The 18,376-nt window shown below is 49.8% G+C and overlaps 1 protein-coding gene and 1 long non-coding RNA gene across 2 annotated transcripts; one reads left to right on the plus strand and one right to left on the minus strand.

Moving 5' to 3' along the window:
- Positions 1–964: 964 nt before the first annotated feature.
- HIPK4 (homeodomain interacting protein kinase 4) lies at positions 965–4,350 on the minus strand. Its single transcript, XM_085079836.1, has 2 exons — positions 2,191–4,350; positions 965–2,020 (listed from the first exon to the last, which is right to left on the minus strand). The coding sequence occupies exons 1-2, from the start codon at positions 3,640–3,642 to the stop codon at positions 1,706–1,708; spliced, it is 1,767 nt and encodes a 588-aa protein (XP_084935962.1). The 5' UTR covers positions 3,643–4,350; the 3' UTR covers positions 965–1,705.
- An 8,393-nt stretch (positions 4,351–12,743) lies between these two features.
- Positions 12,744–16,232, plus strand: LOC146428475 (uncharacterized). Its single transcript, XR_014856155.1, has 3 exons — positions 12,744–13,949; positions 14,813–14,850; positions 15,577–16,232. It is a non-coding gene; the product is annotated as an uncharacterized LOC146428475 (long non-coding RNA).
- The last annotated feature ends 2,144 nt before the right edge of the window (positions 16,233–18,376 follow it).

The following is an 18,376-nucleotide window of genomic DNA, read 5'->3' on the forward strand; positions in this document are numbered from 1 at the left end:
AACAGAGAGGGACAGGTGGGAATCTCCACCTCTCCTAGGCATGGGATGGGGATGAATAAGATGTAGATACCATTCTTCAGGAGCAGGATAAGCCCTACATGTGTGACAGAGTAGGAGAGTTTGCAGGGAGATGAACCCCCACAATTGCCTCCCCCACCACAAGCATGATGGCATGATGGGGAGCTGGGGAGTTGGGGTAGAAGTGTGGGTAGGGGCTCAGAATCCAGTTTGGGAGGGTTCCAGGTCCCATTTGGAGATCCCAGGGGTGCTGGGGGGGGGACAACTCTGTCCATTGGGGGGGTTCTGGGGGTCTTGGCCTCTTTTAGGGGCCTCAGGTGTGCTGGAGGTGTTCCCTGCTGTCTTTTGGGGGGTCCAGTGGGTGGTGGGGGGAGGTCCCTGCTCCATTTGAGGGTGCTATGTGGGGAATTGGTGGGGGGTGTCCTGAATGCCTGTGTTGCCTCCACTCCAGATTTTGGTTGCAGTCAGTGCTTCTGGGTGAATCACCACCAGCTGCTGCTGACAGTGGCTTTGAGGCAGTTCTTGGGTTGTTTTGTCCTTCCCCACCAATCTCCTTGCAGGGATATCCAACTGGTCTTGGGACTATTTTGTGCAGCCAGTGAGCTCGATGCTGGTGGTGAAGCTGAGGGTGAGTGGAGCCAGTGCTGGCCACACCATGCCACCAGCACCACCCAAGAGCAGTCACAGGTAGTTTGTGAATGCCATGTGCTGGGAGAGCCTCTGTGGCTCCATTCAAGGCCAAGGAATGAATCACTAAGGAACTACTGGGTCTGGCTATGCTGAATCTGGTTGCTCCCACTGCAGTTTGGGGAATGTCACAGGGTGAGTGGAAGCTTTAGATAAGCCCTCCTAGCCTAAATTTAAGAAATTACTCTGACCCACAAGTTCTAAGGATGGCAGATTAGGTCTATTTATAAAATGCGTTATTTATTAAACAGATAGGAGATAACAGATGAAAGATTTTAATCAGGGACTTACTACACAGTATAAAATTAAAAGAACTAGTAGTAGATTACATAGAACAATGAACAATATCAAGGTACCTATATTAAAGCTAGCAAAAGCAATAGTACTGATTAGAAGTCAAATGTAATTTACTACTGAAATTATGAAAATGTACAGAGTTCTTTCACTCAACCTCCATAGCAGTAACTGCAAAGCAGTCATCCCTCTTCTGAGGAGAGACTCCACATGTTTCCAGAAAAATGTGCAGAAGATTTCTGCTGTGTGGAAGTTTGGTGTAGCTTTTATAATTTGTAAAGTGAGGTGTCTGTCAGTCAGAAATCCAGTTTATCTTGCCAAATCTCACTTCAACAGTAAGATGTTTATCAGCAGTTGGGAGATGCCAGACTAATTTTAACCCTATGGCACCAAAATAACTCATACAATACAGCTTGTCCTGTTTGAGTTATCTGACTGGTTAACAAGCTACAGATAAGCCTTTGTGGGGGGTGAGATGCCCTGCTATAGAGAAAAAAAACAAAACCCAAGTTTTCTGGAGTTTATGTTGTTGAGCTGGAAGGGGGTCCTCCATGCTGTGATGGTGGAAAGTGCTGGGCCTTTGCCAAGTGCTGTGCCAGCCCTGAATGAGAAGCTGGGACATCCCTCAAGTCTTGGCAGTACCAAACTCCTCTGGCAAAGAATCAGCTGAAATGCTCAGTTTTTGGCAAAACTATTTATTGGGGGATCAATGTGAGAAACAGAGCCGATAGTATCTGGCACAGTATATCCTGTTGCAGCCCTGGCTGTGGTCTCCACCAGCAAGACGCTGGGTTTTGGTGGCTGGGGTACTCGAGGGTGAGGACGAAGAAGGTCTCTTGCAAGCTCTGGGCTGCTGGAGTGTGTGCAAGGGTTGCTGTGGGGTCTCAGTGGTGCTGGGGGTGCCACTGGTTCTGTGGTAGGAGGAGTGTGCTGAGCACTGCAGGGGCATCCCAGCCCAGCCTCTGGAGCCCATTCTCCACATCCCTGGAGGCCTGGGGTCTCGCCACATTACCAGAGCTCTCTGTGGTGGGGAAGAGGGGGGAAAGCATAGGAAGGTGGTGAGTGTTACCTCCTTCTTTGTGGGGACCTTGGGCACACAGGGGCACAGGGCACCAGGGACCCCAAGTATGTAAGGGATCCCTGGCACTCCTTGTCCTAGAGTCCCCGTGCCCAAGAGCCCCCTCCCTGTACCTTGGCACAGGATGAGCTGTAGCATCTTCCAGGCAAGTTCTGTTCCATGATGCCACCAACAACTGGGCTGCCATTGCGGTGGCTGTACAGCTTCACTCTGCTGGGAGACCCCAGCACAGTCAAGTGACCATCGTTGGGCTCCATCTGGGGACACCAGTGATGCTGACAGTACTGGCTTCCACAGTGGGTGGGGCTGGGGGCTTGGCAGATGTCCTGCTGGTGCTTGTCACCAGTGTCCCCAGCCCGCTCAGCCAGGCTGAGCCCATCCATCTGGGCAGTGGCCTTCTGGATGCCTCCCTGGCTGGCAGGGAGGAAGGCAACTTTCTCTGTGCCAGGGAAGATCTTGGCTATGCTGGAATCCTTACAGGATGCCCTCAGATCTTCCTGGCTGAGCTGGTAGTACCGGGTGGCCTCAAAGCTGGCCTTCACCTCCTGCATGGAAATGAAGGAATGCTGAAGGGCAGCACTGGGTGTGATTCGCTCATGTGAGTCCCAAGTGAGCATCCTCTTGACCAGCTCCACCATCCTGTACAGATCACAGCGCTTGGCTAGCTCCTCCTGGTCAGGATCAGGCACTGGGCAGACATTCACCACCGCCAACTGATCCAGTGAGGAAAAGATATGCTCCCTCCTCTCCATTGGCTTTGCCATCATCTTCCCTGGTGGTTTGAGCTGCCAGGTACCAGTGGAACATGGCACACGTTGGAAGAAGGACCATGTCTTCTGGGCAGCGCAAAGCAGCTCACCCCGGGGTAACCCCAAGGTGGAGCAGATGTAGCACACCTGGTCATATTCATCATTGCCAGGGTACAGCGGCCAACCCAAGTGAAGCTCTGCCATCACGCAGCCCAAAGACCAGACATCCACCTTCTCACAGAAGGGCAACCCCAGCAAGATCTCCGGTGCCCGGTAGAAGCGGGTTTGGATATAGGGCTCCTGGACATGACAGACCTCAGGGAGGAGGATAGCTGAGCCAAAGTCAACGAGCTTGATGCGGAATGGATAGCGTGCATGGTCCACCAGCATGATGTTCTCTGGCTTAAGGTCAGCATGGATGATGGAGAGCTCCTTCAGCTTGACCAGTGCCACCAGCACCTGTGCCGTGATGGTACGGATGTGCCGGACAGGCAGCGGTGAGAAATTGTTCTGCTTTTGGAAGTCAAAGAGGTTTTGCTGCAGCAGCTCAAAGACCAGGTAGGTCCAGACTGTGTCACTGAAGGACTCGAGGAAATGGATGATGTGAGAGTCCTTTGTGTCCCCCTCCCGCAAGGCCTGCAGCAGCCTCAGTTCATTCTTCACTATTTGGCCATCGTGATCACAGTTCTTCAGGATCTTGATGGCCACCATCTCCCCAGTGCTCCTGCACTGCCCCTGGATCACCTGTCCAAAGGTCCCTTTCCCGACCATGGCCATTATGTCATAGGACTCGGCACCTACCACCAGTGTCACCATGGTGGGTTGGCTCCTCACCAGGGGTTCAGGATCCTCCCACTCAGCACCCAGTGGGGACTGGAGACACCTAACTGTCCCAACCCAGCTTTACAGCACTGCAGGTTCCAACATCACCATGACAACACATGCACAACAGAAGCAGCTTAGGTGGAGGAACCCCCTGAAACCAACACTGCCCCCCCCAATCCAGAAGTGCTCTCCCCAGATTAATCCACAAACCCAAGAACACATCCCTGGTCCCCCCAGAATGGACTCAATTCCCCTGAAAACCCATTTTCAGCCCCCTAACCCCTTTCCCTGGTCCACCAAAACCCATCCAAGTCCTCCATGACCCATATACACCCACCCAAAACCAATTTCTAGTCCTCTAAACCCAGTCCTTTGTCCCTCAAAACCTATTCAAGCCCCCCCAAGATCCATCCTAAATTTGCCAAAACCCATCTAGCACCCACAAAACCTCTCCCTCGTCTCCCAAACACATCTGAGGTCCCAATGATACATGCCCAGCCCCCAAATCTCCAGCCCAACATAACCCATCCCAGGCCCCACAAACACAGCACCAGCCCCTTGAAATCCACTTCTGTTTCCCTAAAACACAGCCTAGCTCCCCTCCCCACTCTTGTTGCCAGCCTCAGAAAACCCATCCATGGCCCCCTAACCCCATGCCCAGACCTCACAGACATTCTCATTAATTTGGGGGGGGGGGGAGGGGGGAGCATTAACATTTATTTCAACTAAGGCAGGTGCAAGGAGCTATTAAGCACCTCCCCTGCTTGATAGCAACATCTGGAAAGTATGCACAAAATCTTTGAACACACCTGAAAAAAGATGGATTTGGGAGGGTAAGGGAGTTAAAGAGGGTTTGGGGGAGTAAGTGATGCTCCACCACTCCATCACCATTTTAGAACTCATCGCAGGGGGTTCATTGCTCACTACAGAGTTGGGGGCTCAGTGCCAGCTTACACAGCTGTAATTTAAGGGTCCCCTCACCCCTAAGTCCCCCACAGGCTGAAATATGGGGTGACTTCCATCATCACTGGGTGCTGGTTGGATTGGGAGCCCCTGGGGAAGAGCTCAACACTGGATAACAGCATCTTCTTTCCCTTCTGTTGGGTGATGGGGGTCCGGCAGGGACCCCAGAGGAGAAACCCACACTGGGCACCCTCTGCCAACACTGGACTTTGCCCTCTGCAGCCCTGTTGACATGGGGATGAGAGTTGTCCACCTTGCTTTTTGCTTTTTTTCTCTTTTCTTCCTCAGTTTCACTACTGCTGCTGCCTTCGTACTACCCATCCTCATCCTTCCCTTACCTTCCAACCCCATTCCAACCAATTTACACCAAATTTTTGCAATTTGATTCTAGACCAGCATCCCAGAACTGTTATCCTTCCTGGTGGTCTCCTCCATCATTCCATCCATCCCCAGTGGTGCAAATTCCATACTGGCACCTTCAACATCTGAATGCTGGTGGGTTTTTAGATCCTCTGGCTGACTGGATCCTCTGGCTGTTGCACTGAGACAGTGCAACCCACCAGTGGAGACAGTGAGCCGGTGGACTAATGGCTGCACCCACTCATCTCCCATTGTTCCCCTGGTTTTCAGCATCAGCTGGATTGTGCCAGGAGACTATGGCTTCTTCCTTCCTGCTGTGCCAATGATTAAGCTCCCAGGTCTTTCCGCACATCTCATAATTTTGGGGTCACCCCAGTCCAGATAGCAGGGTTGGATCTCCTGAATTTTGGCAACTTCATCCACCCCACCCAGCTCTCACTAGACCCAGTGGGCAGTTTAGGCAGTGATGGCACACAATGTCTGTCCATCACCAGCAAGGTGATGTTTTCGTGGTTACAGAGAGGGAGCAGAGTTTTAGGTCTCTGGAGGTGTGACCAAGTTGTTATTCTGTATCATGTACATCATTGCTAGTTCACGCAGAAAAACCTGGGCACCCTTACTGGAAGTCGGTCATTTTTTCCTCCTTCTGCGAAGGTGTCAGCATCAAGCCCAGTGGACACAGTCCATCTGTCACCTTGCTGGTTCCCTCTCCCATTTTTCCTCCAGATTGGAGCCACAGACCACAGTGCTGAAAGGGACAGCATAGAAAACATGAATTGACCCTAGTCCTGAACTGACAGTATTCGCAGGGAGGCTGCCACAGGAAAGGACTGTCAAGTGCAACTCCAGAACACTGCGAGTGTTAGAAGCAGTGCCAGAGGCACGCATGCAGAACTGAGCTCAGTGGAGTGGCAATGCAACCCCTGCTTGGATTGGACAAAACAAACTTCTGGGGATTTGTTTTGTCACTGTTTTTTGTTATTTCACAGTGGGGAGGCAGGAAATGTTCACCATCTTTCCTTGGTTCCTGAGGATTACGTGGGTTGTGTGCGGGAATGCTCGCCATATTGCCCTTTGTGAAGTGAAGTCATGCAGACACAATATATGGGAAGCATCCACCATCTTTTTTGTTCCCAGACGTGAACACCTTTCTGTGGGTGAAACACCTTCTCTTTTTGTATACGTTTGCTACTAATACTGTCATTGTAATTGTGCATGTCTTATTCTATTGCTTTGTGCTTTTAGCAAATTGTTATCTCAAGCTGTAGTTTCTAGCTTTTTGTCCATCACTTTCCAGAAGGGATGGACAATACTGCACCAACCAGGACTGTGGGACCACCAACCATGGGATGAGTTGTGAACTGGAGAGTCAAGGAGCAAACTTGCTTACCTTCTAGATAGCCTTGGCTCTAATGGCTAGTTGAGTGGAGAGTGGAAAATGACAGTGGACTGAATGAAGTCACACCACCACTGAGTGCTGCTGTGCTAGACATGCTGGAACATCAGTATGAGCTGGAGTCCAAGGCAGCAAAATGGTGCCACCACTGATATTGCTAATGCATTTTTCTCCATTCCTCTGGCAGTAGAGTGTAGGCCACAGTCTGCTTTCACCTGGAAGGGCATCAAGTACATCTGGAACCAACTGCCCCAGGGCAGAAACACAGTCCCACCATCTGCATGGACTGATCCAAACTGCACTGGAAAAGGGTGAGGCTCCAGAACATTTGCAGTACACTGATGACATTATCATATGGGGCAACACAGCAGAGGAAGTTTTTGAGAAAGGGGAGAAGATAATTCTAATCCTCCTGAAGGCTGATTTTGCTGTAAAACAAAGTAAGGTCAAGGGACCTGCTCAGGAAATTCAGTTTTTAGGAATAAAATGGCAAGATGGACGTCGTCAGATTCCAATGGATGTGGTCAACAAAATAGCAGCTATGTCCCCATTGACCAGCAAAAAGGACAACACAGGCTTTCCTAGGCACTGTGGGCTCTCGGAGAATGCATATTCCAGATTACAGCCAGATTGTAAAACCTCTCTATCATGTGACCTGAAAGTATAATGATTTCAAGTGGGGTCCTGAACAACAACAAGGTTTGAAACAAATTAAACAGGAGATTGTTCATGCAGTAGTCCTTAGGCCAGTCAGGACAGGACAGGATGTAAAAAAGTGCAGACAGGGAGAATGGTCCTTCCTGGGATCTCTGGCAAAAAGTACCTGGAGAGACTCAAGGACGATTTCTTGCGTTCTGGAGTCAGGGATACAAAGGATCTGAGGCCTGTTACACTTCAACTGAAAAAGAGATCTTAGCGACTGATGAAGAGACTCAAGCTGCCTCAAAAGTGATTGGCACCAAAGCACAACTCTTTCTGGCACCCCAACTGCCAGCACTGGGTTGGATGTTCAAAGCAAAAGGCCCTTCCAGACATCCTGTCACTCATGCCACATGGAGCAAGGGTGGCCACACAGTGAGCTTGAACAGGAAATCCAAATTGCCCTGGGATCTTGGAAGTCATCATAAACCAGACCAAAGGTGAAAACTGCAGATTATTTTCAGAAGAGAAGGAGGAGAAGGTGTCTCATGCTGACGATAACCCACCATGTCATCAACTACTGGAGAATGAACAGCAATATGCTCTCTTCACTGACGGTTCCTGCTGTATCGCAGGGATACACCAGAAGTGCAAAGCTGCTGTATGGCATCCTACACAGCAAGTTGCAGAAGCTAGTGAGAGACAAGGATCCAGCCAGATTGCAGAGCTGAGAGCCACCCAGCTGGCTTTGGTTATCACTGAACAAGAGAAATAGCCAACACTCTACACTGACTCATGGAAGATAGCAAATACTTTGTGGAGGTGGCTGGCATGATGGAAAAAGGCCAATTGGCCAAAGAGAAACCCATCCAGGCTGCCGAAGTGAGGCATCGCTGCCGAGGTAGAGAATTCACTGTGAAAGTCCGTCATGTGGATGCACACATACCCAAGAGCTGGGCTACTGAAGAACATCACAACAATGGACAGGTGGATCAGGCTGCCAAGATTAAAGTGTCTCAGGTGGATCTGGACTGGCAATATAAGCGTGAGTTATTTCTGGCTCGCTGGGCCCATGACACCCCAGGGCATCAGGGAAGAGATGCAATATACTGATAGGCCCGTGACCAATGGGGGGGACTTAACCATGGACACTATATCCCAAGTTATCCATGACTGTGAAACATATGCTGCAATCAAGCAGGGCCAAGCTGGTAAAGCTCCTGTGGTATGGGGGGGAAATGGTCAAAATATAAGTATGGGGAGGCCTGGCAGATTGATTGCATCACACTGCCTCAAACCCGCCATGGTAAGCACTGCATTGCTGACAATGGTTGAAATAACCACTGGGTGGCTGGAGACCTACCCCACGCTTCACGCCACTGCCCAGAACACCATCTTGGAATTTGAAAAGCAAGTTCTGTAGAGGCATGGAACCCAAGAAAGAATTAAATCAGACAATGGCACTCATTTAAAAAATAGCCTCATAGACACCTGGGCCAGAGAGCACAGGACTGAGTGGGTGTATCATATTCCCTGTCATGCATCCCTGGGAACATTGAATGGTGCAATGGACTGCTAAAAACCACTTTGAAAGCAATGGGTGGTAGGCCTGATGCCTTAAATTGCTAGAAAAATTTTTAGACGCAGACACACAGTATAGGAAAGGGGTTTTATCTTGGTTTAATAGGATCCGAGATGCGTACCGACGAACAAGCAAGCCCCAAAAAGCAAGCCCCCAACGATATCCCCCATATACAATTTATGGACAGCCTAGATTAGAATACCTATCTAAAAGTCTCCAATAAGAAGTCTAACAAGTGAAGTAATTGCCCCCTTATTAAAATTGCCCCCCCCAAAAGATTGATACTTAGTTTACAAAAAACATGTCTCAGTGACGGGGGCCCTGTTCAAGGTTGTGCGTCATACTTTTGAGATTGTGGGTATGTTTCGTCTTCCCCAAAGGATTCTGAGCAGGGCAAGGGGTACTAGGGTGATAGACATGTAGGGTTAAGATACAGGGAGTAAAAAGTACAGGAACAGGGAAGGGTAAAAGGTTATATATAAAGGATATATATAAAGAGAGTATAAAAGTAAAATAAAAAATACAAAAACCCATCAGGCATCAGCCCTGCAAACATTGGGATCTACATTTAGCAAAGGCCACCTGGTCAGTTAATACCCAAGGCTGTACCAGTCAAGCTGGCCCTGCCCAGTCAAAACCTCCACATACCATAGAGTGGGATAAAGTCCCCATGGTGCATATGAGAAATGTGTTAGGGAGGACAGCTTGGATTAGTCTTGCCTCAAGCAAAGGCAAATCCATCCATGGGATCATTTTTGCTGAAGGACTTGGGTGCAGTTGGCAGGTGAGGCAGAGGGACAGGGAAACACAATGTGTCCCTCAAGGGGGTCTGATTTTTGGTGTCTGTAATGTCAAATTGTATAATACTGGTTGCTGCAGAATGGTCTGCTACTGTGTGCCATAACTACCCTGGACAATGAAGACAGACTGCTCCAGATACACCAGTCATGAGCTCTTAATGCAGCAACCACCTGACAGCATGCCAGCCCTCATGCCCTGGAAGACATCTAGACTGTGGGCTAGAACACACAGTCATGGACTAAATGAATTCAACAGACATCTTAAAGGGACAGGCCCTGACTGTGGAAGTCAAAACACTGACTATGGAAGACAGACACTGACTATGGAAGAAAAGACTTGGGCTTGTGTTTATTTATATATATATATATGTATGTATGTGTTGAAGGTTGGGGGGCTGTAAGGGTCAATCAAAGAATCGAGTTCTGTCTCAACATTTCTCATCAGAAACTATATGTGCATAACTTACGCAGACAATTCTTTGTACCTACTCAAAGCTGGTACGGAGCTAGTGCTCTGTACCTAGCCAAAGCTGGAACGGAGCAGATGTTTTGTACCTTCCAAAGCTGGTATAGAACAAAGGCCTTGTGCCTGCCCAAGCTGGTACATGATGAATGCTTTGCAGCCGTTGCCCTGACACCGATTATTCACTATTGCGAAAAACCTGCCTCCAAAGTCGGCCATGCCTCAGACACTCCTCTCTTGGAATGTGTGGCCTGCCAGGTGGAGTTTGGCATGTCTCCACAAGAATTAAAGGGGAGCAAAGGCAGGTTGCAAGGAGGGACCAGGTGTATGGACTAGCATAAAAGACAGCTCTGGAATGACTGAATTCTGAAAATCTTCTCCACCATGAGATCACATCGATCAACGCAGAGGCAGAGGAACGCCTTCTGGACAGGACCCTCAGAGATGCTGGATGTATGTGGACCCATGGTGGTAGCTATAGACCCCTTTCCTTCCCTTTTCTCCCAGACTTTCCCCAATTTTATCTCTCTCTCTCTCACTCTATCACAGGCCGCTTTATGGGCAAAATTAATAAAGTCCCTCTTTGGCCGCGGGCGGTGGCCCTTGACGGGCCGGCTCCCTGTGGCACGCTGGGCCGAAGGAGGCGGCCCGCGTTTCCGGCCGTGCCGCTCTCCCGCCAAGGGCAGAGCGGGCCGGGAGCCCTGTGCAGCTCTGGGCACACGCAGCGCGGCCCGGGCCATGCCAAGGGCGCTGGGAGCGGCCGGGCAGGAGCCTTCGGCAAGTGACCGGCGCTCGCTGGCTTCTCTCTGCAGAGTGCCGACAGCTGATCTGCTGGTGTTTGTCCAAGCACCCCGCGGACAGGCCGGCGCTGGAGGAGATCTTGCGCCACCCTTGGGTGCGGGGCAGGCGTCTTTGATGCCTTGCCGGAGCCTCTGCCGCACCCACTTCCCCCCGCCCCAGTCCCCCGCAGGACTGAGGACCCGAAAAATAAAACATCAACAAACTCATTACGGGCTGTCAAGGGTGGTTCCTGGTAGCAACTAAAGAAACCTCTTTGTTACTCTGTTACTAAAGAAACCTCTCTGGCAAAGGGCTGGTCAGCGTGATCCTTTCTGCCTTTGGCAAGCTTTTGATGCCTTTTCTCCAGGATGGCAGTTTGGTGTCTTTAAGCAGGGGCTGTGCTTAAAAAGGTAGGAGGAAGGAGCTTTGACAAGCCGAGAAATGCACCAGTGAAGCAACAGCTGCCCTTTCAAAGCGAGGCGGCCACTTGTGGCACAGGGTCCCCTGGGTGCACTCCAAGGGCCAGCGGGTGGCAGGGACGGAGACGTCGCTCCGCTGCCAAAGCTGGGAGAAGAACCAGAAGCGGTCAAACGTCATTTCAGGTGGAGCCCTGGTGGACTCTTCCTCTTTCTTCCCTCCCCCACCCGCCCTCCCCCCACGCCCCCACCCCCCACCCCCTCAACCCCCAATCCCCCACCCCTTCTAATGGGCAGGCAGGGCAAAGGCAGCTCGCTCTGCCTGGCTTCAGGGGACGGCAGCATGCAAAGGAGCCGTTGCAGGGACGCGCAGATGCCGAAAGGGACTCGAGGACAGATGCACATGCTCCATCAGGCTCAGTCCCCCACGCTGGGGCAGGGAAAGGGCATGAGGAGACCCCCGTTGCGGAGGAAGGAGCCGCAGAGTCATCCCTAGGGACTCCAAGGGAAAGCCCCTGCTGTTGCCAGGCTCTAAGCGTGTCTCCCGTTCAGGAGTTGTGCGGTGGAAGGGAGCGATTTGCGGTAACTTGGTCACACCTTGCAGCCCAGAGCTTTCGAACTGTCAGAGTTTGAGATAGGACATTAATTGCCAGGAGCATGCACAAGAGAGAAAAAGGGCAAGCAGGCTTCCAGCTTAAAGTTGCAAAAAGTGTTTCAATTACCTAACAGAGTTTGAGGATAAATGCAAGGCAAAAATAAGCTTTTCATACAGTTTTTGTTCACTCCCCCCTCCCTCTTACGAACCTATAGTATTCACCCCCTTTTCCTCCCTTATAATCAACAAGCTGGGTAGGGGGCAGGGTGTGGGGTCTCTTCTCAGTCCACAGAGCAGATTCCTGAATTTATTCATCACCACAATCCTTCTACTACAAATACTCTTTATCTCTACTTGTTTCTCTCTCTCTCTCTCCAGACAGTTTTTTCCTGCTCTCACCGACCCTCTTAAGAAGCAGTCCACTCATCCCCCCTTCCCTCTTTCCAGACCAGCAACACAGACATGGGGCAGGGTGAGAGGGGTTTTCTGGTCAGTCCAATCAGGGAGAGGTGGTTCTCTACTTACTCAGGGGTCCTTCCCACGAGAGACAGTCCTCTGGGAACTTCTTTGGTGTGGGTCCAATCTCACGAGCAACATCCTGCCCGAATTCTGCTGCAACATGAGTCGTTTTGTCCATAGGGTGCTGTGCAGACTCTCCCAAGCCAAGGCCAAGCTGCTTCCATGCCAGGAGCAAGGCCGTTCTCTCCTTTGCAAGGCCTTTGCAGTTTTAACTCTTAGACTCCCACTGGTTCAGTCCTTTCCAAGCATCTACCTGCTCCTCTGGTGTGAGCTGTGGGTGGATTTCTGCACTCCTATGGACTCCATGGGCTGCAGGGGGGGGCCTCCTGACCCCCCCCCCCATGGCCTTCACCACAGCTAGCAGAGTGTTTTCAGCTCTGGCACTGGGAGCCCCTCCTCCCCCACCTTCTTCACTGACCTTCAAGTCTCCATGCTGGTCTCCCTCTACATATTTTCACCTCCACCTCCTCCTCCTCCAACTACAAAGAAGTGAAAGAACTGCATGTCTACTTTGTTTTGATTTTTTTCTTAAATGTGTTTTCACAGAGGCATAACCAGCACCTCCAATTGGCTCAAACTTGGCCAGCAACATGTCCATCACCTTCAGAGCCATCAGAGATTGGCTCTGCTGGACTTGATGTAAAAACTTCCAGAACTTTCACTCAGGACACACAGGAGCCATCTTTGTGCCACTCCCCACCCCTCAGACACCTCCCCAGGCCTACCACAACAGCTTCTGAGGGGTCCAAATTTCTCCTAGATGTTAAAAATACTTTACTGATGTTTTGGGCCAATCATAACCACCACAAGAACACTGCGGGGAAGCAGTGCCATTTCCAGCCAACCCCATTCTGGAGCCTTTGCAGTTCCAACAAAGGATCACTGAATGCCCAGAGCACTTCCACACCAGCAAGGGAGGCTTCTCCCTGCACTTGTGCAGCCCCATGGCATATGTTTTTGTCAGCTCTGAATTTTCCCTTCTCCACCTTCAGGACGAGAAAAAAACCCAGCTTTCTCTCTTGGCTTTCTTGCTTGTTCCCAGCCGAAAGCTCTTGTGATCTTCATGCTTTGTTCTGCTTCATGAAGCGTTTAGCAGTGCTTGCACTGCGGAGCACAGGGTGCAGCGAGAAGGAGATAAAAGAAGCTTGCCCCAGCTTCAGGTGTGCATATCTCCAGCAGCTGGAGCTGGCCCAGAAGGAAGCAGGTGAAGAGAAGGCGTTCTTCCAGTTCCCCCCTCTTTTCACAGCCTTGCCTGGCTGCAGAGAGCTGTTCGCGGCTTTCTCACCTAAAAAAGCACTTTAGCGCCAGAGAAGCTCTCTGGGTCTCCTATTTCTCACTCTTTTTTTTTATTTTTAACTGTGGAAGTTATTTGCTTCCATAAAATGGTACAGGATTTAAGAACATTCGTATATAATAATAATAACAATGATGATAAGTAATAGCAGAAGTAGTTGTCATAGTAAGAGATTACTATTTGAAAGAGTGTTCCCTGACTGTCAGCTTCAAAACAGAAGACAGATATTTTTCTCTGAGGAAGAGGATGTGTCTGTCGGCATTTCTGTTGCTTTTTTACCTGGCCTCCATCATTAACTCCAATTCAGATAATCTTTTAATCCTTACAAGCATTTTATTAATAGTGGACTTACATGACATTTCTAGAGCTGCTGGTTAGCAAATGCTGGCTGAGTAGTTGTACATGACCCAAACCAACTCCTTCTGCCTCCCTTGTTCTTGTTTCAGGAAAAGGAGCCCATTGATGTGCCATCTGTTGAAGAAATTTTAAAGGTAGGTGCTCTTCAAGAATAGATCTATGTATTTGCTTCTGTTTTGCACACATGAAGGAAATGGATGGGGGAAAAATACATTGTTCAGCTCCTGTGCACTCAGCAGATGTTGCCCTCACTAAAAGTGTGTTTTGGGGTGGGCTGAGGAGAAATAAAGATGGAAGGTGTAATCTCTTAAAGATTGCTCTTCCTGTCAGCCTGTGTGTGTAACACAGTCTAGTGCAGTTCAAGAGCCACACTGACAACTCATGCCAGGCAGCCAGAGCTGCTCCTTCCTCAAGCTGGGGGTTGCCTTTTCCGAGCCCCCCTTATCCAAAGGCTCAGGACGTGCTACCTCCTGTCTGTGCTGCCAAATGCCCATTGCCAACCAAGGGAAAGCAGCCCCATGCTTCCAGCTCAGGGTGTTACTGAGAACCAGATCTCATTGTGCTTCTGAGTGTTTCTGAGAGTGAGCATTGTGGGAGCAAACTTCTCTTTCCTCTTTTCCATTATTTGAAGTATGCTCTGTATTTCTAGAGCTCTAATATGTGTGAGCCAGAGGAAGCGGATGAATGAAAAATGCTTCAGTGACTGACATTTTGTTAGAGCTGCGATCTCCAAAGGTGATATTTTTCATGAACATTTGAAGCATGTCACATCTGTGGAAGCATGAAACCTGTTTTATCTTTGTTGTCAGCAACAACGTTATCTGAGTGTGTTAGACAGTGTCAGTGAAGAGAGTGCTGACGCCCAAGTCAGTTTTAGATGGTGCATACGCCAGGCACACAGACATGCCTTTAAATCATCTGCACTTGTTGCGCTGTGCCCAGTTCCCTGAGCTAACCTTGCCTCCCCCTCTTCTCTTTGTTTTTGTGAACAAAACAGATTGTGGAAAAGCCATCTTCTTCACTTGCTCCTCCAAGGTACAGTTGTGTTCTCAAACTACTCTCTCTAGACCAAAGAAGGGGGAAAAAAGCTACTTTTCATAGAATGGGGAGATGGGAAGAAAGGGGTTCCTGAGTTCTCTGGTAGCTATGGCCTTTGGTTTGTGGCTGCCCAGGGCTGCTGTTGAAAACTGGTTTCACTTTTGTGGGGTTTTCAGGAAAGTAACAATTAGAAATGAGTCATCCAGGCATGCTGGAGTTTGCCTATGAACCAGACTTGTATATTCCCCAGTGTTCCCCCCTTTTCTCCTCCTCCCCTCCACCAGTGTGTCTGTAGATCCTGTGTTTTTGGCTTGACCAAGGAACACAGATGAAGAAGAGAAAACTTCAAGGGGAAAAAAAAATAATAAAAGAGGATTCCATCCTGAACTTGGTTAGCCTTTATTGGTATTTGTTTCCTTTGAGGGTAGGGGCTTTCAGAAAGACACTGGCCAGTTTTGTTGTTCTGGAGTTTTCTTTTAACTTTAGTTGGCTGAATGCAGCTTCACAATGTAGCAGTGAGGTCCTGCTTATCTATTTGTCTGGCTGGGTGTGAGCTGAAGCTTTGGTCATTCCCAGAAGGCTTTTTATCCCGCTGCTTCCCTCTCCTCTCCGTGCCCACACAAACGTTTCAGCTTTAGTTTGGAGTACTGCCATGTCAGTGGAATAAGGGAGGAACCTTACCCCCCTGCTGCTTTCTCACTTGGTCTCCTGGTGGCCTTGCAGAGCTCTCCAGTGCCAGCGCAAGAGGGTGGCACCAGCGCAGCCCAGCAGCTCGGAGTCAGGGAGCACCAGAGGGTAAGAAGCAGCAGCGAGGCATCAGCAGCAATTCCTGCCAGCAGCACTCCAGGCCGACGGAGCCTCCTCACGAGAGCTGTGGCCAAATGGACAAGACTTCTCAGAAAATCTTTCACCAAGAGTCCAAGAATTCTCAGAAGAGGCCTGGCAAAGTGACAAAGACTTCTCCCAAGAGCTCTGTCCAGGTGACCAAGACTTCCCAAAAAAACTGTGGCCAAGTTAGCAAGAACCTTCAGAAGAGCTGTGGCCAAGTGGCCAAGGATTTTCACAAGAGCTCTGGTGAAAAGGCCAAGGATTTCCACAAGAATCTTGGCCAGGTGACCAAGGATCCTGAAAAGAGCTGTGGCCAGGTGGACTCAGGAAGGCTCCTCAGGAAGCTCATCTTCAAACCAAACACAGCTTCCTGAAGCCTCCTGCGCACACCAAGGAGGCCTTGCCCAGGAAGGCTGTGGTTACCAAAAGGCCTGGCGAGCTCCTGGTTCATGACCAGTCCAAAAGAGTCAGGGAGGTGAAGAGGCACCCTGGTCCTCCCGAGGTCACAGACTAGTCTTCCAAGGACTAGCCGAAAGTCAAGGGAACTGTGAAGCCAGAACCCACAAGAAAAAAGACCTGAAGCCAGCCCTTCACGAGCTCACAGAGAAGAAAAAGGACAAGGGCTCCCACCAGGCCAATGCCAAAGGCTTTCTGGAGCCCAGGCTCCTGGGAGATGCTGCTGGGTGACTGGCTCTTATCCCCAGTGGCCACAGGCCTGGGGATTTGCATGAGGAGAAATTGCCCTTTTCCTTCCAGGGGAGAAGTTGTTCTCACTTGCAAGGAAGCCTGACTTGAAGAGGAAAGCCATGAAGAGTCCGGAGGGGTCACCTGGAAAGAAGAAGGTGAGAGGGTCCAGGGGGAGGTTTGTTTGTACAATGACCAAGGTGGGGTCTGAAAAACCCATGTAGGCTTTCCACTTCCTAGCTTGGCACTAAAGCCATGATCCTTCTCCTCTAAAGGAGAGTGTTATCCATCTTCTAAGGGGAATGTGAATGGAAACTTCCCACAGCTGTTTCCTGTTGGTCACAAATCTTCTCCTGAGCAAATGAAAAGCCCTGTAAGTTGTCTACCTATATTTGGTGTTTTGACACAAGTTTTGCTGTGTTTTCTGAAAATCCTGGTTTCCTGGGACAAGAAAACCCCAGCCCTTCCTCTGTTGGAGGAGGTTTTGGCAAAAGGCTGTGTCAGCATGTGGCTGACCAGCCCCCCGCTAGCACTGCTGGGTTTCTCTGGGTTTCAGCCCAAGCACAGCTTTGTAGGGCGGCGCTGCTCCCTTCCCGTACCAATCCGTTAGAAGCGGTGCAGTACCTGGAGCACTTGGCACGTGCATAAATAGGCAAAAATCTTGCTTGGATTTCCCTGGAGCTGCTGTGATGCCAGCAATGATGCCCAAGAGGTGGCTGTGTGCATCCCGGGGCTTTGCTGAGATCCCTTGGCAGCATCTCCCAAAGGAGATTGGGTCAGCTTCACTCACAAAGTTGGCTGCAGGCCTTGTGGTGAATGGGTGCTCCTTTTGGACATTCCAGTGCCGGTCTACCTCTTTGCTCCTCCGCCCAGAGCAGGTGCCTCAGCACAGCTGGGCGAGTAAGGTTGTTTCCTGTGTGGGTTTCATTTAGTTTTGCCATTTTCTGAACTTCCTGTAGTTGTGAGGCAGAATCTAGACAAGCACGGAAATGGAGAAGAAACTTGAGAGACCCCAAAAGTTCCCACTCTTGCAGAGCAGTGGGAGTAAGGGAAGCAGGCAGGCAATCTGTCACTTCTGCTGTCTCCAAGAGCCAGGAGAGGAGCTGTTTGATGTGAGCATGTCCTCCCTTGCAATCTCCGTGCCTGACTGCAGGAAATCCCTACTCAGAGCCTGTATTCCAGATGGGAGTGCAGCCTGGAAGGAGAACTCATTGAGAGCAGCCCTGCGGAGAAGCTGCTCCAGGGTTCTGTGTTTCTCTGTACTCTGGCAGAGAGGCACAAAGTCCTGGAATGCTTTTGGCTGCCAGCAGGCACGCTGTGGGTAATGCCAAGTGCTAAGGGCAGTTTCTTTTACATTTTCTTGGCTTGTAGCAAATGACTTGGAAGTTTCTCATTCAGGTGAGATGATGATTTGCACACTTGATGTTGTAAAATTGATATTGAAAGATTTATAGAAAGTTTTCATTGATTGTCTCTCTGCCTGAATGATTCCTGTGCTTCTGGAAGACAACGGCAGCAATACTAACCGACTTTTTAAAATTTAGCCCCTCTCAAATTCTTGTTAATAAAATCAGAAGCCCCTGCACTTCTGGGGATCTGAAGGATCCCACTTTCCCGTGGCTGAACTTCTTTCCCTCCCTTTGATAGGGCGTATTAAAAACAGCAATTGCTTGCAATTGTTGACTTTGCCAGCAGGAATCTGAATCCATTTCTGTATGATTCAAACTAAGTGGGGGGGAAAAAAAGCCAACCCAGAACTGATGAAATGTTTCTTTGCAGCAATAGGAGGGCCTTAATTTGGTTACAATTAGCAGCAAAAGGTTTACAAGTTCCATCCCTGCCACGAAAAAACAAATCATCTGCCCAAGAAAACGTAGGGAAAACACCATTTTTGATTACATGTCAGTGAGCCTAAAATCACTATCTGCAGTGCTTGGGTTTGAACTTTTGAGCTCCAGTATCATATTGTGTTCTGTTTTCAACCAGAGTTTATTGAACTGGGTTGTACTGT

This window comes from Lichenostomus cassidix, chromosome 21, assembly GCF_008360975.1.
Source record: "Lichenostomus cassidix isolate B80296 chromosome 21, HeHo_3.0, whole genome shotgun sequence".
In the NCBI taxonomy this organism is placed as follows: domain Eukaryota; kingdom Metazoa; phylum Chordata; class Aves; order Passeriformes; family Meliphagidae; genus Lichenostomus; species Lichenostomus cassidix.